This window comes from Peromyscus californicus, unplaced genomic scaffold (assembly GCF_007827085.1).
Source record: "Peromyscus californicus insignis strain IS unplaced genomic scaffold, ASM782708v3 Scaffold_12__1_contigs__length_115047231, whole genome shotgun sequence".
Taxonomy (NCBI): domain Eukaryota; kingdom Metazoa; phylum Chordata; class Mammalia; order Rodentia; family Cricetidae; genus Peromyscus; species Peromyscus californicus.
Window position 1 is genome coordinate 55159450 of NW_026294413.1, and position 23779 is coordinate 55183228.

A 23779-nucleotide genomic window follows, 5' to 3' on the forward strand; every position below is an offset into this window, starting at 1 on the left:
GACTCAAACTCAAAGCCCTTAAGTCAATGTGGCCTTCTAAACTTTGTCCTGCAGAGAAGAGATGGCCAGTTTCCTTCCCCTCTATGACTCAGTGTATGGTCTGCTTGACCATGTGATTTTGTGATTTGTTACCCTCAGGTACTCAGGAGTCAGGGGAGTAGTAAACTTGCTGATGCTTGCAAAGTGATGGCTGTCACATATCTTTCACAATTGTGGCTTAGGAATAAAAATGAGCTTTAAAGAAGACTAAGCAGATGTGTTTACAAAAAAAAATCAACAGATGTAATATAATTGGAAACTGGGGTGACCAAATTCAAAAGAAGACCTTAAAATAGTGCTAAGCCGAAGCGCATCTTCAGGGACCAATATGTCCAGTTATTTTATTTCAAAAAGCTATCCTGTCTTCATAATTCATTCAGTGTTTAGCTCATTGGAAAGAGAATTGTTTTCTGTTGCTCTAGAGGCTGCTTCTTTTTTTAAAAAAAAACCAATATCTCTTAGTAAGTGAAGTATTTTGTTGGGCTTTTTCTCAATATTGATAAGTAACAAATGCTACATTTGTGTTTCCAGTGCCGCAGGAATAGTAGACCCCAAAACAAACTAAGGAAACGAATTTGGGGAATGGTCAATTTTGTCAACATGGTAAGTTTTGATATGATTTGAATCCATCTGAAACTATAAATGCAATGGACTTTTTAGGGCAGGTCTCTGAAAGGACTATAGTAATCACCTTGACATTGAGCTAACATAAACCACAGATCCATCAGGTCAACCAGTTAATAAAATTCTTCTCAAAACAATCAGCAACATGCCAGAGCACTGGAGTTTTGGTTCACTAGATAAATTGCACTTAATTTCTAAATAAATTCCAAAATTTGCTCACTGGTGGGGGCTGGTAGGATTCCTCAGTGGATAAAGAAAAGTGTTTGATGCACACCAGTTCAAACCCTGGAATCTTCAGGAATGTAGAAGGAAAGGACAGAAGCCACAAAATTGTCCTCGGATTACACACAGGTACTTGCCATATGTACCTGCCATCACACACACACACACACACACACACACACACACACACACACACACACACACACACTGTAATGATAAAAGTAATAAAAATTTTAAATCTCTGCTCACATAAAGGTTATGAAGCAATATCAACAGTTTGAGAACTAAAATATTAATGTAAATATTAGACCACACTACATTAAACTTAGTGTTCTGTGTCTGTGTATTCAAAAAAAAGTCATGCTGTAATTTATTGTCTATGGCTTGTCATTGGAATCAGGACAACTTCACTATAATCTATTAAGAAGCAGAGTCAGGCGGATCTCTGTGAGTTCGAGGCCAGCCTGGACTACCAAGTAAATCCCAGGAAAGGCGCAAAGCTACACAGAGAAACCCTGTCTCGAAAAAACCAAAAAAAAAAAAAAAAAAAAAAAAGATTATTAGCGGATCTAAACATTAATGAGAACTGCTACTAAAACAAATTGTGAGTTGTACTCATCTTCCTTTGCTGACTCATTCGAACACACCCTAGATCTATTAGTCACTTAAGTAGATGCAAAAGAAGATAGTAGAAGGAGCAGCCCATCTAGATTAGTGGTGCTTCATTCTACAGTTGAAGGGCATTTTTCTGTTTGCATTTCTGCTACTTTAAATACCTGTGCACACTCTTAGGTGCAAAAATAAATATTCCTTTGTTTTACATAAATTCTAAGAAGTTGGAATGCTTGGTCATATGGAGTGTGCCTGTTTTTTTAACCCTTTCCCACTGCATTAGACCCTATCTTCTGTTTGTTTCATTCTTTCAGTTCTTTGTATTCAATTTGGGTAACTCCTGTGGAGCAAGCAGGATTCTTCCCCTGATTATTTATAGCCTTCTAATGTGTTCATGGAAAGCTTTAATTTTTTCTACTACTTTCATTCATGCTTATCATTTCTATCTCTATACTCAAATTAAGGTATTTTTGAACAATTTTTTTTACCATATTTGTTTATTGAAATTCATGGAAATTTACCCAATATTCTATATAATAATCTTCACTAGCTTTCAGTATATCAATTTATGAAACAGGAGCTGAGCTATTTAAAATGCACAATATAGGGGTGGGTCTGTGAAAATGCTAAAGGAAGACCCCAGACTCAAATAGTATGCCAGAACAAAGAGCATTTATTTACCAGCATGTGAGATCAAACACAGGTACAAAGTGACCTTGAAGGGAGTGTGCAGGCTTCTTTTAAGCACAGCTAGGGGAATTTTAGGAACAGTTAGGTCATCTCAAACAGTTAGGTCAAGCAAGCAGCAGTACATTAGTATACTTTTAATTGACTGAGATTCAGTTTTATCAATGTTGGACGAAGCTGGGAAAGTTTGGGCAAGTCCAGATATGATTCAGAAAAAGGTGGGGGTTGCAGGATTTGTCCTTGAGACATTATGGGGCTGACTCAGGCCTTCTACATGTTCTCTCTATCATCCCTGAATGTAAAGGTGTTGTTGATTAGTGCCCTTTGTTGGGAGAGAAACCTGTTTTGCCCCCTTAGAGAACTGAAACCTAAATTCAGTTGTAAAAGGGAAAAAGTTTAAATCATTCACATAACAAGTTGATTTTTTTTTAATCACAGGGGAATACAGGTAATAATGAAAGAAACTTCTAACAATTTGACTTTGTGAAAATTATCCCCTCTTTGAACAGATTTATAAAACCTTGAACATCCATGTGACATTGGCTGGCCTTGAAATATGGTCAACTGGAGACAAGATAGAAATAGCATCGAATCTAGAAACTACCTTAATGCTTTTTTCCACTTGGCAAGAAACAGTTCTCAAAAAAAGGAAGGACTTTGATCATGTGATTTTACTGAGGTATGCGGTTGTTCTACTTTCCTCCACTTATTGGGGTGATTATTCTTATTTAAAAAGAAAATAGGGCTCAAGAGATGGGTTGGTGGGTAAGAGTGCTTGCTATGAAAATTTGAGGACCTAAGTTTGAACCCAAGCACCTATGTAAAAAGTTAAGTGTGGCCATGCACTCTTTTAGCTCTTGTGACCTCTGCACCACGAGTCAGGTAGAGACAGGAGAGTCATGGGGGCTTGCTGTCCACCAATCCTAACACCAGGCTCAGTGGAAGACCTTGTCTTGAGGGAATAAGGCCATAGCATGATAGAGCTGGACACCTGATGCGCTCTTCTGGCCTCTCATGCACACACATGGGCATACATATGTGTACACACATGCAAATAAACCACCCATACTCAAACACACAAAAGAAAAGGAAAAAGAAAGTAGAACAAATAAACAACACAATAACATTTAAAATTATTTATTGGGAGGGATTTTTTATTATATAGGAAAATATTAATTGTGAGTATAGAAAAATTCCCAAGTAGAATATTTAATAATATTTTTTGCTAATACTAATTAAGACTGAAAAGAAAAAATATATCCTTAATGCAGAGTTGAAAATGTGCCAGAGCAAAGTTAAGTTGGGGACCCATGGGTATTTCCTATCACCACCCGAGGTCAGCCTCTAATATTTCACTAAAACCTGGCTTTCTGGAAAATCTGATCTGGTAAGTTTATCCTGCTATAGCTTCAATATCCCTACATAAAAGTTTGAGAGGATCTCCTTAATTATTAATTTCTCTGTTCAAAATATCTAGCATTATACAGGTGATAAATACAGGAATGAATTTTATTGGCTCTGTGATAATAAGCACCATTGTTATCTTAAGTGATATCACACTGTGGGAGAGCTACATGGGAAGAATAGCAGCTTTCAGATGTCCTCTGATGCTGCTAAAGTCACATCTTAGGGAAGCATCCATTTTACCTATCTGCTTCTCTGCCTATAATGCCAATACTTCTCCAGAGTTCTGCAAATCTAGTCTACAGAGCCTCTTTCCAGGGTTAACTAGAGCTGAGCTTTCAGGCTGAACTCAGAAGCAAGCAGTTTCTAAAGCCTGTCATGAGAGGTCCAGTCTAGTCATTTAGTAGACAGATAAGAGTAAGCCAGACTGTCAGTTTTCATCTGATGGGTCCACAGCATTTCTCTTCAGGAGTGTAACTATGCCTATCTTGGGTGTAGACATTCGTACACTGCCATGATCCAAAAGGATAGGGGATGAAGCACAATAAAATATCACCATAAACTTCATGGTAGGAAAGACAGAGTTTCCTATTTGCACATTAATATTTAAATACTTATTTATTATTATGATGTGTGTGTGTGTGTGTGTGTGTGTGTGTGTGAGAGAGAGAGAGAGAGAGAGAGAGAGAGAGAGAGAGAGAGAGAGAGAGAGAGAGAGAGAGAGTGTATTTGTGGAGATCATAGGACAACTTGCAAGAGTAAGTTCTCTCCTCCCACCAAATGGATCCTGGGGATAGAACTCAGGTTGTCAAGCTTGGCAGCTAGTGTCTTTACCTACTGACTTATCTCACAAAGCCACATGTGAGTTTTAGGACACCTAGCATTATCTAAATAGGCATAATGAAGAACAATATTTTATTTTAATAAAATAATTTTTCTTATTTCACAAGTAACTTTTCAGTTCAATAAGTTGTTTGAAACAGAGGTTTAAAGTGGATGGCTTCTCACTATCCACCTGGGCATTGTATCTGGGACTTCATATGCACTGAGTTATTGAAATCTTCCATCTATAGTAACATTGATATAGAAGGAAAGACAATGCATATGACATTATAATTGTGTTATGTTTACATTCAGATGACTTTGAGAGAAGTCAGCCTCTGGCCTGTCCTTCCCTAGTTCTTCACATTTCTCATGTTCTTCTAAGATCTCCAAAGACTGGCAAGCCCAGAATACAAAGCTCCTCTAAGAAGCAAGGCAAAGCAGTGAGACATTGAACATAGGGATAGAAACAGAGTTCATCTTCTTAACTAAAACAATAAAAGGCTAAAAAGGGTCCCTTCAGCTCACCTCTGTTCTTGTATTTGAATTTCCTGATATTCTGTGTTGTCTTCTAGATCATAATAGCTCTGTTTACAAAGGCCCAAATCTAACCACTGCTCTCAAATCAAGTGAAAATTATATCCCTACAATGTAAACATTTATCCTTTTAGGGGTTATGGGAATAGCCTTATTTTTATACAAGGATTCATTTAAATGTTGAATTAGAACTATCATTGCCCTTCTAAGTTTCCATAATTGATAAACAATTTTAAGTGTTATCAACCATAATCAAATAACCCTGATTCTGAGTACATTCACTATAATATATTTCCCTCTCAAACACTTTAAAGATTAATTGGTTAGCCTGCTGTAGTTTTGTTTATTTTTGTCATTTAAATTGTTTTATACAGAGTTGAGTACAAGGTAAAATAGAATCAAGAAAAATGAGATTCTTCCTCTTTCATTTTGTTTTTCTTAGAATAAATTACATTTTTTGTTTCACAATTTCATCCTAAGACCACATTTGGCTTTTTCAGTGCCTCTAGGATTAACTGAGCCCAGTATCAACTCGGGTCATCCATGGTGTCTATAACTTCAGAGATGAGAAGGTTGTTTCAAGAGCAAAGGATGACCACTACGGTGGTTCACTGCAGTTTGAATTGGGTGTTAATAAAACTGTTCAGCCAGATTAAGAATAAGTATTCTTGTACCTTGTTTACAGTGGGAAGTGGCTCTACACACCTATGCAAGGAATTGCTCACCCAGGAGGAATGTGCCAGACCCTTCGTTCATGCAGCATTGTTAAGGTAGACCTAAAACATTCCTAAAAGTGTACCATTTGCCCAAATATTTAAGTTAATTTTTTATATCTATTTGAAACACATTGAAAAGCCATGTGTGATCTGTGTTGGACCTATATTTTCCAAGCTTTGTCATGAAGAGACCTATATTGCCTTCAGTAAATGAAAATCACAAATGTGTCTTGTGAAAAACTGTAGGTGAACAATGAAGGTAAAATACGGTTCAAAGCTCAGAAGGACAGGGATGAAACCCCACAGCACATTCCATAGCTGTAAAACTCTTTAATGTATTAAATACAACTATTTCTAAAGGCAAGTAAGGTCCATTACGTTTAGGTGGATTTAATCATTATAATTGTTTTTAAACTAAAATAAACAAGTATAAAAGCCACTTAATGTGTCACATCAAGATAGCCTTGAAAATTATGTTCAGCAAGTAGAGGACCTATGAACTGTTGTCTCTCCTTGCTCATATGACCTTTCTCCAAGGCTCACAGCTTCCAGGAAATGCTATCCATGTAACTCTGTTGGAGACATAGTTGAAAACATGAAGGTTTGTATTTATTTCCTTGCTATTTATTTCCCCAACTTAGTGTTATTGGGAGCCAACCTTAAAATAGGTAGTATTTATTCAAGTACCCTCACCAACTGGTTATTTTATAATCACTTTTATGACTATAGATTTGCCTTTAGTATCTGAATGACGTAAGATCTGCCTACAAAGTCAATTTATCCCCAAATGAAGCTATTACTATTTCAATTATCATATTTTAGACAAACCAAGAAACCTTTGAAGCTTCATATGAGCAAAATGAAATGAACAAATTAAAGGTGATCTATTAGCTTTATCATTCTCGATGGCCTACCCCTCTTTGGGTTTGATTTTCTATGAATGTATAGGTTAAAGCATGAACAAGGTCTATGAGGCAAGACAACAACCAATTCTGCCATGGATTTTATATTTCTGACTTCCAGAGGTTTCTCATGACAGAAACTCCCCCCACAAGATTATATAGCATTATTGCTCAATATGGCAGGACAGATCAAAAACAAGAAGGCCCTGGAATATCTAGTACAGAGAATACACCAACACCATTCATAAAATTGGGTGGGGCATTTGTCTTGAGTCCCCATGGACTTCAGTAACAAAATATCAGAAACTGAGTAGGTTATAAGCCACGGAAATGTATTTCTCACAATTCTAAAAACTGAGAATTCCAAGGACCTGACACATTTGTAACTGGCAAGGGTCTACCTCATGGCTTAAGATTGACACATTCTCATTGTGTATCCCATGATAGAGTAGAGAGAGAAGTTTCTCCAGAGTCTATTTGGATAGGATATTATTACCACTGCTGGGAAACTTGCCCCCTTGGTCTAAACATTGCAGTCCTTGTGGCTTAAGGCTTCAAAACACAAGTTTTGGAAGGACACAGCAGTCAGACATAGTGACGTTAATTAATGGATTTTAGCTATTTGGAAAAATGAGTCTCTGCCAATACAACAAATAAGAGTATGCTGTACACCAAAAAGTTACAAAGTTAGAGATATATAGAAGGTCATTTGTCCAATTTCATTATAAATTATAGTCATGGACTGAAGTATAGATGAGGTATAATGAAGTCTATCCCTTCCCAAATCCATACTAACTAACTAAGATTTAGAAACTGAGTCACTTTCAACCACTAATTTAAAGTGATACCTATGTACTACTTTGGGGTCCATTATAGACATCTCATATGGCTGTTTTTTTCCAATCAGGATCTTCTACCAGATGTAAATATAATTGGGAACAGAATGGCACATCAGTTGGGACATAGCCTGGGCATGCAACATGATGAGTTTCCATGCACCTGTCCTGTGGGAAAATGTGTGATGGGTGGTAGTGGAAGGTGAGTCTCTGATAATATACATAATAAATTTATTTTATATATATTTATATTTTGAAAAAAATCATATAATATATTCTGATCACACTTTCCCTTCCCCCAACTCCTCCCTCTTTCTCCCCACCCACAAAACTCTACCCCCTTTTTTTCTCTCTCTCTTTAGAAGATAAACAGGCAAAAAAACAGACTAAAACAAACAAACAAAACAAAGAAAAACACAAGAAACACACACACACAAACAAAACAAAATCCCCAAACCCATTAAAACACAAAATTAGAAACCATAATATCCCAACAAAAGACCAGTAAAACAAAAAGTGCTCAATCAAAGTCAGTAAGACAAGAGTCTACAAATCTATCACTGACTTTGTTTTCTGTTGGCCATTTGCTGCTGGGCATAGGGTCAACCTTTAAGTGTGGTTAATGTACCCAGTAAGACTACTTTGAAGAAAACTCATTTTTCTTTGCAAGTAGATGTCAATGACAGGTTGCCCAACAATAAGCCAGTAAGTGGCTTATCATGTGGTCAGGCCTCAGTCCTGTGCATCTGCGGACTCCTTTGTGGCAGGAAAAGTAAGAACATTGTCTGTTAATACCAGTGGTTTCTAATGGATGTTAATTAATTAAATGATACAGTGTTGGGCTGGAGAGATGGCTCAGTGGCTCAGAGCACATACTGCTTTTGCAGAGGACCTACGTTTAGTAGCAGCCACGTTGGGAAGCTCACAACCACTTGTAACTCCAGCTCCAGGGAGTCTGATTCCCTCTTCTGGCCTCAGTGGGTATCTGTAGACATACCTACACATCAACACACACAATTATACATAATTTTAAAACAAATATTTTAAAAATGATTAAAGTTTGAAGTACAGTGACGGTCACAGAGTAGAACTCAGTAACTGATACCAAACTAATAATATTCTCAAGGTCATACCAACCTCAATTAATGGACTCAACTTTCTAGAAATCCTTTGTATTCAATCATTGAAGGTGATCAAGCCAAATGAAGAAAGAGGGAATGAAGTGTTAGCTTAAAGAGAGGTAGTGAGAAGTCATAAGGATGTTTCTAATATTATTAAGGAGCTGAGTTCCACAAGTATAATAGAGACCTACTCCATATCAGGTACTGTGTTAACTCATGGTTATTTTTAAAGAACTGAACATAATGCCCTCCTTGACTTGTCGAGAAGTTTATGATCTTTCAGAGATGGTAAATCAGATTATATTACTATGTGGTTATATTACAAAGGGCACATTAGGGGCTGGAGAGATGGCTCAATTGTTAAAGAGCACTTGTTGCTATTACAGAGGATTGGGGTTCAATTGCCAGCATCTACATGAAGACTTACAATCATCTTTAGCTCTAGTTCCGGGGCATCCAACACCCCCTCCTAGCCTTTGCAGACACTGCACACATGGTACATAGATATACAGAAAGACAGACAAAACACCCATAACATAAAAATAAAAATAATATTTTTTAAATAAGAGGGACACATTAGAGTGTAAATAGAAGCAGGAAGCACGGACAACCAACTGTTGGTTTGAGGAAGGATTTGTCAGAAGACACAAAGCCCCAGTTTTTCACTGAAATGGCATTTCTTAGTTGTGTTTCTGGAACACAACTAATAAGTAACAAGGAGCTGAGCCATGGTTCTGCTCTCACAGTTAGCATTTGCATTTCTTTTCCAACTCCTAATTAAATTTTTATAGTTTCCTTCATGTGATAATCCTTTATTTTTGCCTCATCTCATCTCTAGCATCCCTGGAATAAAATTCAGTAAATGCAGCCAAGCCCAATACCAGCAATATCTGAAGGATCAGAAACCAGCATGCATACTCAACAATCCACTTCCTCCTAACTTAATTGACTATCCATTTTGTGGGAACAAGAAGGTAGATGAAGGAGAAGAGTGTGACTGTGGACCAGTTCAGGTATTTGCAAATGATATCATCCTTAACAGGGTTGGTGCTCAGCTGGAATCATAGCAGATGATCATGTTCTCAGTGAAGCCTTAGGAAGCTGTTTTTATTATCCATTTGGAGACTGTTGAGGCAACCTCCTTTCAAGCCTTCTTAGGAAATCTCAAGTCACATGTGATGACCTTGCTGGAGACCAGCAGCATTCCGTTTGCCTAGCTTATACGTTAACTGCCTTGTTTTGTGAGAAATACCCTTAAGTCTGACAGTAGGTGGCGGCCATTCTACAAAACACCACAAGTTTTACTTAGAGCCTTGGGAAGCTTGTCTACTTCATAGCTGTGCGGTTGTAATTACAGAAAATTCTCTTTTAATAGAGGGACAAAAGGCCTTAAATTTTTTCACATACTTATTGAAGTTTAGAGCATTTAGAAAAAGCCTTGGAGGCAAATTTTCAAGTAATTCTTAGTCTGCTTTTAGAAGCTCATCAAATAAATATTCATCCTCCACTACTGTCGCCTCGAATGAACAAGGGTGTGTAAACCTCTGGGGATGTGTTAAAATATGAAGTGAGTAGTTCTCTAGTGCAGCTTCATTTTACATTCCCACCAGCCTTCTGAGCCTGCACGCTGCAGACGTTTTCCACGTTAGCTCTAGACACTGCACAGTTCAAAGTGCTGTAATGGGGCACCAATCAAGAGACACTGTCGTGAGGGTGGGGCCAGCCTGCCTGGAGAACTTGAGAACTGATCTTCAATGTCTCAGACGAAAGGAAAGAAAAGCTGCTGGCTTTGGATGGATCCCCTGGCCCTGGGAATGTTTTGGAATATTCCACAGCTCTGTTCTGATGTATAGAGGCCTTCACTGATGAGATGTAGACAGATAACTGCCTCTGAAGTTTTAATTTTGTCCAAGAAGGCAGGGCACTCACTAGGTGTGACTGTTTTATTGTTATGATATAATAATGCTTTGAGGAGAGAGAGAGAGAGAGAGAGAGAGAGAGAGAGAGAGAGAGAGAGAGAGAGAGAGAGAGAGAGTGAGAGAGTTCAGGTTGTAATTCATGGCATCTCGAGCCAGAGGTAAGATCAGATCTTTAGACATTGTAGTATCTCCCATCATACTTCAGCACCAAGAAGCAACAGGGGTTGGGAGTCAGATAACAGGGGCTGGAAGGTCACTCACTGTCTTTGGACTCTTCCCACCAATAAACTGGGAAGTACTGAAGAAGCATGAGAGAAGGCAACAAAGTAGAAGCCCCCAACACAGGCTACACCAGTAATCTGATTCACATGCCTAAGCCAAGGATCCCACATTTCTTTGGAGCTCTTGAAGGGGCACAAGTTATTAGACCATTAAATAGGAGCCATATACCAGGCCGTTTGTGATGTTTACATTTTCATCTTGCCAGGAATGTACTAATCCTTGCTGTGATGCACATAGATGTGTCCTGAAGCCAGGATTCACTTGTGTGGAAGGAGAGTGCTGCGAATCGTGTCAGGTGAGACCCCTGGCTCCCAAGGATTTCTGCATTCTCAGTTTAGGTGTGTGGTCGACAAAGCACTAGCTGGCCATGGCGGGCCCTGCATTGCCGATTCCAGAATGGAGTGTCCCTTGTTAACACCCAGGAGTATTTAATCTGAAATGTTCTGATGTCTGAACAGATGGTGCTCTAGTCTGGGTAATAGAGAAGATGGCAAGCATCACTTGGTGTTTTTAGGAGTGAAATCACATGACCAACACTTTTCTTAGCCATGTGTAAATCAGTTCCAATCTATTTAACCTCAAGTGGGAGGGAAATTGATATCCCAGCAACAGTTTATCTAAAGGAGAACAGAGTATACATAGATACTTAATGCCTAGGGATAGGAGCTAGAAAAAAATGACCAGAAATTCAGATAGTGCCAAGGCATTTACTTACGCTTATTTCACTCCACTGAATTGCAAACTCACAAAGAAAGGAATCATTTTATGTATCTTCAACTCTTCCTAGGAACTCCATATATTTAAGAGAATACCTTTGGGCACTCCCCTGAGCAATGAGAGGCAGGATATTGTTACAGTTTATGTGGTAAAAATTTTATCTGTTGGTGACAAAGATTCTGTGTTAAGCACTAGATGGGTAGAGATTTGTTGGATTGATAAATTAGAGCAAAGAACGAAGAAAATACAAGGTAAATGAAAACATCTACCCATTTTACCACTTTTGCCCATGTCAACTCTACCTAATGCTTTTGTAATACCAAATTTCAAAACCACAGTTTTGGTCTGGGGAATAGGTTCATGAGTTAAAAGCACTGGCTGCTCTTGCAGAGGATGCAGGTTAGGTTCCCAGTACCCACAAGGCAGATGTAACTCTAGCTCCAGGGATCTGGTGCTCTCTTCTGGCCTCTGTGGGCACCAGGCATGAATGTATGCAGGCAAAACATTCGTACATATAAAATAAACAAAGCTTTAAAAAGTACCTCACTGTCTTCTTATTCTTAAAGTCACATAAATGTCATGGTATCTACAAATGATAATAATACTTAACATCAAGAAGAAGGAAGCTGTGAGCCTGTCTCTCACAGATAAATTAAGTAAGTCAGCTTTCTGCCTATTTACTCAGTTTCACCAACTCACACATCAAAGATTCCAATATTTGTTTCTCTTCAACAGATTAAGAAAGAAGGGACCATATGCAGAGTAGCGAAAAATGAATGTGATTTTTCTGAACTGTGTACTGGCCACTCCCCTGAGTGTCCTAAGGACAAGTTCCGGGCCAATGGGTTTCCTTGCAAGAATGGAGAAGGCTACTGCTTTATGGGGCAATGTCCCACTCTAGATGATCAATGTTCAAAGCTGTTCAATGATGGTGAGAGTCATGGGGATGAATGATCAAGACAATAGTCGCTATTTCTGTTACTATTTAAGAATTTGGGATTTAATTGGAGAAAATATAATTGGTGATGTACATTCAAGGTCTCATCTAGCATCTCTTTGTCTGCAACCCCTATTGATGATTTTACTTACAATGTAATTAATTGACTCTGTATAAGAGCTAGCATGCATCTGTGCCTCTTACATATCTCTATTCCTACTTAAAAACCTTTCCTGACTCAATAGAATATTTCTCAATGATTTTTGACTCTTTTTTACTGCACCATTCTGTGGTATGATTTGGCAAGCTTAACTGTATTAGGAAATGAAGTACTTTATGATTCTCAGTATTCATGTGTTTTTTTTTATCATGTAATTTTGAACTCCAGGAGCACAAGAGAGTCACAGTCTTTGTTACAAGATGAATAAAAAAGGAAACCAATTTGGATATTGCAAAAAAAAGGGAAACACATTTGTTGCCTGTGAAGAGAAGTAAGTGCCCAATGGAAACAGATCTCCATGAAAGTATATTGAGAACTCATGAGGGCTTCTATTCTGGTAACTGTTAACCTGATTTCACTGAGAATTAGGAAGAGAGTGGTGAGCACAAACCCCTGGCTTCATTGGCTGAATTTTCCCTCTGTGTTAATTAGCTGGGGTCCTGGAATAGAAAGAACAAAGAGGAGTAAGATGGGTGGAAAACAGGGAGGAAGAGAATGCTACCAAACCAGGGCAGTGGAAAATATGTTTTAAAGGGGAAAAAAATGAAAGGGTGAGGGAAAGCAGTGAAGGCATCTAAAGAAGTTGGAAGTGAGACTGATCTACATGAGTTAAGCTCCCTTCCAGGTCTGTGTGGCCTTTAACATGTGACAACAAAGGGATTGGACAGAAAGGAACAGTCAACAAAATCCTCCAGTCAAGTTCACCTTCGTTTCCGCATACGCCATGTGAAAACGGAGTGCCCTTTACTTCCCTCTCCGTTACTTACTTTCAGTGGCTGTCTCACTTTACAGTGGGTGCTGCAAGAGCAGCAACATCCCCCCTCCATCTCCCCCCACCCCCCCACCCACACCCTCTTGCTAGACACCCCCGGCTTGCTAGAATTAGTTACTATCAAGAGAGGAAGAACAGTTCTTAGTGTTCCCATCAAAGTTATGCTAATCCAAATTACTAATAAATATTCTTTGTGAGCTTTAATGAATATTGAGTTTTGAGAACTGAGAAATCTTTCAGTGATTATTTCACGTACTTACCTATTTACGTCAGTTCTTACAGTTGGGGCTCTAGAGGTCTGAGGACATTCTCAGCCTACCATGGCCCTTGAATCTGCCAACAAATGAGGTTTAGAGGAAAGCAGCTGGGCTGATTGTCTCATCTCTGACACTTTGCTTTGGCTCCTGGTCCTAAGTCTGAGAACATTCTGCTTTTTCTTCAGAGATCTCAAATGTGGAAAGATATTCTGTACTGGAGGTCAGCGTTCATCACTCCTGGGAGAGGATAAAACATATAACCTTAAGAATCAGAAGCAGAACGTGACCATGAAATGCAAAACCATGTTTTTATACCACAATTCTGGAGACATTGGCCTGGTTAATTCTGGAACAAAATGTGGAGAGGGAATGGTAAGAGAACAGATGCTCTCAAACATGACGAGGTACTGGGACTGGCTCCCGAGGGGCTTCTAGATGGAGAAACGGGAAAAAATGGCCACTTTCCCTGTAAATTATTGAGGGAGATGATAGCAATAATATGGTAATGTTATTCTTGCTTAATTGTAGTTATGCTAAATTATATGTAATTGTTATAAATACATTTAATTGGTATCTCAAAATAGGCACTTAATGAAATCGTACATGACTTCTATTCCAATTAATGTTACTGATGTCAGCAAGCTCTCTTCATTTATTTTATTCATTCAGTCATATTTACTGGCTAAGTACTAGACTTTTGGTAATTAGGCTGGATTCCCATGGCCTACAGACCAGTGTACTTGAGAATGTCCTACACAGAGCATGGCCATGGAAATGCTATCCTGGTGTTGTGGAAACCAGTGCACACTTGATCCAAAGGAAGAGTGCTGGCTACCCGCAGGGCATTGTGACTACACTGGTTTCGGCTTGATTTGCTACACTCTTTTTTTTTTTTTTTTTTTTTTACAGAGAGAAAACAGGAAAGGCTTTTTACTATATAGTCCGGATTTTAGCAATTATTATGACCCATAGTTAATTATTATGAATATTTCTTGGGTACAGTATAATGTTTCAGCACATATGTAGAATGAGTAATAACCAAATTTGAGTAAATTAGGATAGACACTACATTAATAGCTTACCATTCCTTTATGTTGAGAACATCCAAATTCCTTTGTTCTAATTATGTTAAAATATACAGGAAAGTATTATTAATTACAATCACTCTGCTATGTGAACCACTAGAAATTATTCTTCCTGGTTAATTGAAAATTTAAAACTATTAACTGGAATCCCCTTTTTCCTTCTCCTGGCCACCCCACCAGCCTCTGGAAGCCACAATCCAGTTCTCTGCTTCCTTAAGATCAATGTTTGTACCTTTTGTGTGTGATTGAGAATTCCCAATCTGTCTCACATGTGAAATTCCCAACCTGTGTCTGGCTTATCTCACATAATTTGCCTCCCACACTTACTCAAGATGCCACAAATGACGCACTGTTATTCATTTTGCAGCTGAGTTATACTCCATTGTATGTTTGGCACATTTTTTGTCTGCCCATCTATTGGTGGATACTCAGGTTGAGTCACTATCTTCATTAGTATGAATAATTCTTTAAAAACACAAGAGTACAGAAAAGTCTTTTGAAGAAAGAAATTCCTACATAAACACAACACAGGGCTCCTTGGTTCCCATCTGCTTGGTGAGAATAAAACACTAACAGGAAGAGAAAATGAGGCACAAGAGAAGAGAAGGGAAGAGAGGAATGGTGGGAGACTGGAAGAATAAAAGAATAGGAAAGGAGATCGGGGTGGGGAGGGGGGTGTTGTTCTGTCCATTGGCATAGGGGAATTGTAAAACTGTCTTTGCACTTATCTTTGACTAAACACCCAAAGATGGCAAAATCAAAGCAAGACATTTTTCAGTATTATAACTTAGTTGAGCTTATGATCCCCACAGAGAGATTGACATGGGTGCCGTAGATGCAAAAGCAACCTGCCTAGTGCTGCTTCCAACTTGCAATTAAGCCACATAAGAGGGAATGTATAACTCCATTTGTCATTCTGTCAAATCACGTGTCTTGTAAGTTGCATCACTCTAATTCATGCCGGTTACTTCCTCTCTAGGTCTGTAGCAATGGCGAATGTGTTCAAATGGAAAAGGTCTACAATTCAACCAGCTGCCCCTCCCAGTGTGATGACAATGCTGTAAGATTTCGTTGCCTCTTAAAGTAGTGTCATAGCAATCTTCACTCTTGAACCTGTGTTAGAGTTATACCTATTCTTTTAAAGAGCTATATACTTTATTTACATTTTATGTATAATCAATAAAATCAGTACAAAGAGTCAACCCAGTTATTATTAAACATAGACACTGCCAATGTTACAGGCAAATAATTTATTATCTATATTGATAATTCAGAAACATATTTATATACATATATATAAAGCTTAAACATGAAGTTTAAATTTTAATTTTTCCTAATATCACTTAGAGTTAAATTACAGCAGTATCAACATCAGCTCAAAGCTTTTGTAAAAACACACAAATTCTAAATTTGTTTTTAGCTCAACACTGCTCAATGCTGTTGGTTTATATCTGGGTGGAAGATCATCCCTATGCCCAGTTATTGCTTAAAATTTAATAAGATATATATCAGATACCCTTCCAAGTACTAAATATCTGTAGGTATGTATATATGGATGTGTGGGCCTGATGTAAAACTACCATTAATATAAATGAGCTTCAAAACAAAGCTTTTATCAGCCACTCCACAACAATAATACATGATTGACTGCTCTTCCAGGTGGATGACCACGAACATGAGTGCCAGTGTGAGGATGGACCGATAATTGCTGACTGGGGAGAAACCTTAAACCTTACCAGTAAGGAATATAATTCTCACATATGTTCGGAGTCTCCCACCAAGAAAGCTGTGTCTCATCTGCCATGTATTTGTTGTGTTTCTCCACAGGTGTTAATGGTCCTGTCTTATTCTTTTGAATGTTTGGAGACCCAAACTAAATTTACTACACTGACCTTTTAGAATTAATGCATCTTCTAGCCAACTGTCACTTATGACTTCTGAAACCCCAAACACAATGCCTTTTCTTTAGGTGATTCATAGCTAACAAGTCAAAGTTTTCTTGCTGACTATGGCTTTCCTTAAGCATCCTGGAATCTTGGAGTGGATTGTTAATTGTTAATAGAGATGGCAATTTGTGTCATATGGGAAGACAGGGAGTTAAAGTCCTTTCAGGAAGAAGTGAGCTTGTAAGTTCTACTGTCCTAAAGTCCAGCTGAAAATGTGTTATTTGTTTTTATGTTGTAGGTGTCTCTGTCATGGTCGTTGTGCTTGTCATGGTTATTATTGGTGTTGGACTTGTCGTATTATTAGTTCGTTACCAGAAATGCATCAAGATAAAGCAAATTCAAAAGTATGTCTACATATTCTGCATCAAAGGAGGTCATCACTAAGTACATACTAGTTTTGTGGCCACATAACATATCAATGTGGGTTGGTCTGAGTCTAGTACTGAAGACCAGATAAGAATACCAAATCAAACTTTTACATGCCTGTTTGTGTCCAAATACTTATTTCCATGGTTCTCAGATTTCCTTACATATTGAAAATCTATTCAGCTCTTTCATACAATACAAATGTTGGTTTCTCTCTGAGCTATTGTAATTGAATTGTTACAAGGTACAAGCTACACATACTTAAATGTATCATGTGTGGTTTAATTGTAATCACTTGTCTATTCCAATAGCATGGTCAATGTTCCGTTTTCCCCTTTTACAGCTCTCCTAGAGAAATGCAGGGAGTAGAGAATAAAGGATACTTTCCTGATGAGCACCACACAAGGAGTGAACCAATTCTGACAGACATCCATCCCCTACATGTGAGATACTTTCACTTGTGACAGCTAGTGAACTGTCACATGTATGTCCATGTATTTTTTATTATCGAGGTGTTCAATTTATTATTATTAATCTATATACATATGTACATGGTGTGTGTATATGTGTCTGCCTGTGTGCCTGACTCTGTGTGTGTGTGTGTGTGTGTGTGTGTGTGTGTGTGTGTGTCTGCCTGCCTACCCGCCTGCCTGTCTGTCTATCTGCCTGCCTGCCTGCCTGCCATCTGTCTGTGTAAAGAGAGATCAGAAGACAACTTTCTGGAGCCAGTTCTTTCCTTTCACCTTTAAGTAGGTTTTGGGGATCAAACTTAAGTCCTTAGGGTTGTGTAAGCCTAAGCACATTAGCAAGCCGAGCCTTCTCACTGACCCTGTCTCTCTGGCAAGTGTATGTTTTCAATGTAGAGTTCACCATAAGCCAAGTGAAGTGGGAGATACTTGGAAGCCATTTACTGAGGTGTGCTATACAAGTGAAGCTTTCACTGTATAAGTAAATGAGGGGCAGGGAGGAAGGCAGAATCACACAGATATTGTACAATAACCAAGACTTGTTTCAGAGCAGAAAGCACTTACTACATAAAATATTACCTTGTGTACTAATGGAAAATGTTACAATTGTAAATCATATTCTAAGTTATAAAACAAATTGAATTAAATTCAGAAGAATTTAGACAATATATAAACTATGTTCTCAAAATAATATTGTATTACAAATATAAAACAGGGACTAGACAAAATGCTCAGTTGAAACTTCAGTAAGAAACTCTAAGGAACTCCCACATTAAATGAAAAACAGCCCAGGCTGGCTTCAAACTCAAGGCTGCCCTCTTTCCTCAGCCTCCTGAGTGATGGAATTGTAGCCATGTGGCACCATTACATCTTGCCAGGCATTTTGTGTTTTAATATAAGTAACTCATGCCATTCTTGACAAGATTGCCCTAACAAAACAACAAAGTGCCTGTTAGGACCCAAATCTTGAGGAAAGGATAGAGAGAGAAAAATTTGTTGTTGTTGTTGTTGTTATCAGTCAACTGATTTAGATACACTATCAACAAAAATAGAATGATAATTTTTTTTTTAAAGATGTGTTTTTATTTTCCTAGTGTGCTTTGCCTGCAGGTATGTATATGCACCATGGGTGTGCTGGTGCCGTACAGGCCAGAAGAAGGCATTAAAGTCCCTGAAACTGGAGTTATGCACAGTTGTGGGTGACCATGTGGGTTCTAGAAACCAAAGCCAGGCCCTCTGAAAGAGCAGCAAGTGCTTCTAAGCACCGAGCCATTGCTTCAGCCTATGAGGCCAGTATTTTAAGATTCAGAACTTGGAGGGTTTTGATGCAAGTCTGATGGTACAGTTCCAGATATTTTGAAGCATTTGCCCAGATGCTTTGCTTCCAAAAATTCTGGGTTTTGTCTAATATTTGCAGAATATCTGCTACCCACCCTCATGATGCTCACAGGCCACTGGGAAAACAAAACAAAACAAACAAAAATATTTCTAAACTCTACTGGAATATTTAGGCATGAATAATTCATCTTACTCGTACTATGTTATAGTTTATCATCTCCTTAACAGTTTCTGCTTTTTTACTATGTCATTGTTAATGCTGAGATGGTTAAATACAAATCTTAATTGTACATGGAGAATTTTCTGGCATGAAAATATATGATGCTAGTATCATTTTTACATAGTTGCCCCCGGGATTTAAATGAAAAAGTTGATATACTTTGCAAAATGTCTGGTGTGTATTTAGTGCTCTCTATATGTGAATTATCTACTGTCTTGCGAGCTTTGCAGTTGCTTTCCTGATTAGAGTTTCCTTAAATTAATGTGTGTAAATTAGGTGCATTTCGTGAGCTAAGAGTCAAGTCGAAGCTCTCTAAACCCCAGGGTGGGGGTGGGGCAACTGTCAGAGAAGTCAGCCCAGGGTTTAAGTAGAGCTGGGACATATTTGCTACTTGTCAAGGCTGCAAGTTTAAGTTGGGTCCAGTTGTACATGCCTGTGATCTCATCACTTGAGAAACGCAGGCAGGAGAATCCAGCCTCAGCTATAAGAGACCCTGTCTCAATAACACAACAAGATTACAAGCTCCTTAATGGCTTTTGTCATTTTGGGTTAAGTAGAATACTCAAAGAGAAATTTGTTGAGTGTCAGAACAATTCACCTTAACATTGATGATGCAAGCAATATGATAGAGTTTTATGGACTTTACAGGAAGCTGTGGGATCTGAAATCTCATCTTGAGGGGTTAATATTATTTATCATAGAATTATATGAATAATAATGGTTTGAATAATTATTTTTGATGTATTAACTTCACATGGAAGGCCAATTCTCATCAAAATCGTGGTTTGGAGAAGACATCTTTAGTCATACATATATATATTTATATATGGGTATATATATAATATATATATATATATATAATACGTGTGTGTGTGTGTGTGTGTGTGTGTGTGTGTGTGTGTGTGTGTGTGTGTGATGAATGATGCCTGACTTTTTCTTTCTGGAAAGGAGTGCCTTCCAAGGTCTTGCTTCTGCTGGGCCTTGCCTTCTAGTTGTTTCACTGTCTCCTGGGGAATTAACAGAAAATAAATCAAAAAGGGGGCACCTCAGTCAAGACATCTGTATATTCATAGGCAGTTTGGGAGCACTCAAAGAACTTCCAGGTCCATAAAAATGTAAGTGGCTGTGGCCTTTCAGAATGCCGACAGAACTTTCGAGATCTGAAGACTAGCAGACCCATCTGGTGCTACTCATGCCGTAGCATACTAAAAAAATCCCATCTTCTCCCATGGGTGTTCTTTATAGAACAGATCTTAGATATACTCATTTGTAAGACAGCAATCTAGGGAAGATTACTGTTTCTACATCTTTTCTTATTTGTACATCACCTAGGTCTATGTCCAAGGTAGAAAATACATTCTGTGGTCTTGGAATACGTGGTCCTTCCTTGAGTACTAATAGCAGGTTAATAACATCTTTTCATCAACAGAGTACTGCAGAGTCATTGGAAAGCCTTCCATCCAGCTTTTCAAGTCCTCACTACATCACACTGGTGTGTACCTTCTCTTGGTTGGTTGTGCCCATTTGTGTACATCTCATTAATCATTTGGTTGTCACTTAACTACTATTAGTTCCTTGAAAAGACCCAGTAACATCACCCAGATATTGGCCTGAAATATGACTAACTCACTATAGTATGAACACATGCTTAGCATGGTGGGCCTGAGCAGAAGAGAATGAAATGAGCCTGCACTCCCAGGACACACTTCATTTACAATAATCATAATTGGTCTCTTGTTGATTAACTGTGATTTAAAAAAACTGTTTTTAGTTAAAATACATAGTTATGGGTTTCAGTGTGACATTCTTCACACACACACTTTGTTTTTTGTTTGTCTTCCTTCTCTGCTTCTCACCCAAATTCCCAGCTTGTACCCTTTCACCTCTCCTAGTCCCCTTTCTACTTTTGTGTCATATGTTTTCTATTACCATTTCCTCCCACCTCCTTCTTTAAAACCCACTTTCCCCATCTCAAGTACTCTTTCTAGTTTTGTGATCTATAGCCACACCCAAATGCAAAATTAAAAACCAAGGTCAAGATAGGAGAGATACATGAGACATATTTGTCCTTCTGAGTGTGGGTTGATTCACTTACTGGAGTAATTTCCAGATCCATCCACCTTCTTTCCAGTTTCATGATTTTATTTTTCTCTATGACTGAATACAATTCCATTGTGTACATGACTGTTTCTCTTCCCTCATTTATCTGTTGAAGGACACGTAGACTGGTTCCACTTTCTTATTGTGAATAGTGCAGCATTACAATGAATGTCACAGAACCTCCCTGGTAGGGTTTAGAGTCCTTTGGGTGGGTGTGTGCAGAAGTGGTCTAGCTGGTATTAGTCTCTGTAATTATTGAGTTTGTTTTTGCTATTTAAGTTGTGTTTTCAAATCAATGCCTTATTAATCACCCCCATCCTGGTCCCAGTTTTGAGGGACAGAAACACAGTGGTGGTTTTCACTGAGGCTTTCATTAGCTCCAGGGCTCTGGACTCTCAGTTAACCAAGATGTTGAAAACAACGAATTATTACAGATTCTCCAGGAATGACCCAAATCCTGCATCTTCAAAGTCTCACAGGAAGGTACCTCACACTTGGAGCTAGGAGATATATGTACATCAAGATGCTCAAATATGCAGTTGAAAAGCAGCTGTTTTCTAAGTGGATGACCAAAAGGCTGTGATCAGAGTAGTTCTGTCTGGGGTTCTTCAGTATCACAGAAAGGATCTAGTATTGTGCCTAACAGGAGCTGTGCGTGAAAATTTCCAACTGCCTTCCCTGCAGAACCTGTGTGGTCCATATCAAAGATGGCTCTAGTGGGTTTCAGTAGACATGCTTGAAAAGTCTCTTCTATTACATATTCTCAGAGATTCACACACTTTACTAGAACTATGTGCCTTCTCACGAGACCTTCCCTAGGCAGAAATTCTTCAGCCTCCCCTTCCATTAATGATTTATGAACTTCCTTAGGTGTGTTGTTGTTGTTTTTCATAGAGCAAGAAGCACTCTGCCCTGTGTGTGTGTGTGCTCATGTGCATGCATATGTATGTGTGTGCTGCTAACAAGAAGAAGTCTGCCCTGTGTGAGTGCCATAAGCATGCATGTGTATGTGTGTGCTGCTCACAATAGCTGGTTCAGTTCCTGACAAAGCATATGTTATGTGTTATAGAAATCTATCAGCAAGGACTCAAGAGGAATTGCAGATCCCAAGCAAGGTGATAACATGGTAGGTTCCTATGACAGGGAGTATATCCCTATTTAAAATTCAAATGCTGGAATTCTTCAGCATTCTGGTAGGTGTTACCTTACCTACCCATTCACTGACTAGAGCTATCGTCTGCACTTACCAGATGACAGGATGGTTGAAATTGTGTTCACAGACACTCTGAAACTTCTGTAGAGTACACTCCAATGCATATTTACACTAAGACTTTTAAGCTATGTGGAAGGACCAAGCTAGAAATCAACAGTGTCGGACTAACAAGATGTTGTAGAAATAACAAAAATGAGAGTTTTCGCTTAGATTTTACCGGCCATACTCACGACTTGGGGTTCCGTGATATACTTTAAAGGGTATGATGGGCTGGTTACTGTGGCAAGGGAACACTGTTTATTAAATTGCTCCATTATCAAAGACTTTTCTTACCAAGTCAACCGATGACTGTGGGTGAGGGGCACTGTCCCATTTGAATGACTATGTCTGTACTGGAAAAAAAAATTTTTTAAGTATTTTTTATCAAAGAAACAGAACAAGGATTTCTTTCCTGTATTTCTGAACTTCTGCCTTTTCTCTTTCACCATCTCTCTTGTGATTGGCCATTCATTTTAGAGCATAAGTAACCATGACTACTCTCTAAGGGAGGTGCATAAAAACAGAATAATAGGCCAATGAGAAGTTCATCAGGAGAGATGCTTGCTGTGAAGACCCAGCCTCCTGAGTTCTGTCTCAGGACCCCATGGTGGAAGGAGAGAGCCAGCTCCCTAATCCCCACAGCTGTACTGTATGTTCTCTCCCTCTCCCTCTCCCTCTCCCTCTCCCTCTCTCTCTCTGTCTCTCTCTCTGTCTCTCTCTCTGTCTCTCTGTCTCTCTCTCTCTCTCTCTCTCTCTCTCTCTCTCTCACACACACACACACACACACACACACACACACAAAAGTAAATAATTTTAAATTAGTTTAAATTAGTAAAACAGAATCCATGAAACTCATCCCAATTTGTAGATATAAAAGAGGGAGTGAAACACATGTTTACAGATTTTACAGAAAACAACTCATTTTTCACCATCTGCTTCTGTTTAGAACTTGAAACTGGATATTCAAAACGGCTGTGCAAGACTGGGGTGAAGAGCCTCCCTGCAGATCACCCCAGCCATGATGTCTGCTGAACAGATTTTGATGGTTTTTCCAAATATTCCTTATATGGATAGAAAATGTTCAAGAGAAACAGTTTCTTTCTGTTAATATTTAGTCATAGAACCCACCAGCCTATAGCACTGACTGTAAGCTCTGGAAAATTTGTGTATGAATTTTCCAATGGGCTTTAATTCAATGTCCAAATAGGAAGTCTCTCTGCTCTAACAATTGCTTACACAATATTAATCTTGTCGCTTTTATAAGAATTAAAACTTGGACAGTGATCATTTAAAGCCTCACGTATAAGAAACAAACAAGGCTAGTGATTGAATGGTTACTTTGTGAAGGTCATAACGGCGCTTACTTTCAGGTCAGATGT

The 23779-nt window shown here is 38.5% G+C and overlaps 1 protein-coding gene across 1 annotated transcript in view; it reads left to right on the plus strand.

Moving 5' to 3' along the window:
• Adam7 (ADAM metallopeptidase domain 7) overlaps positions 1-23391 on the plus strand; it is a 35577-nt gene extending 12186 nt beyond the window's left edge. The window contains exons 8-23 of the mRNA XM_052734241.1: positions 571-642; positions 2694-2863; positions 5633-5717; positions 7473-7603; positions 9361-9535; positions 10929-11018; positions 12176-12371; positions 12766-12868; positions 13812-13998; positions 15691-15771; positions 16371-16449; positions 16896-17001; positions 17367-17466; positions 20478-20540; positions 22218-22274; positions 23347-23391. Coding sequence (XP_052590201.1) covers positions 571-642; positions 2694-2863; positions 5633-5717; positions 7473-7603; positions 9361-9535; positions 10929-11018; positions 12176-12371; positions 12766-12868; positions 13812-13998; positions 15691-15771; positions 16371-16449; positions 16896-17001; positions 17367-17466; positions 20478-20540; positions 22218-22274; positions 23347-23391 — 1740 coding nt within the window. The remainder of the gene's footprint in view (positions 1-570; positions 643-2693; positions 2864-5632; positions 5718-7472; positions 7604-9360; positions 9536-10928; positions 11019-12175; positions 12372-12765; positions 12869-13811; positions 13999-15690; positions 15772-16370; positions 16450-16895; positions 17002-17366; positions 17467-20477; positions 20541-22217; positions 22275-23346) is intronic.
• Positions 23392-23779: the final 388 nt, after the last annotated feature.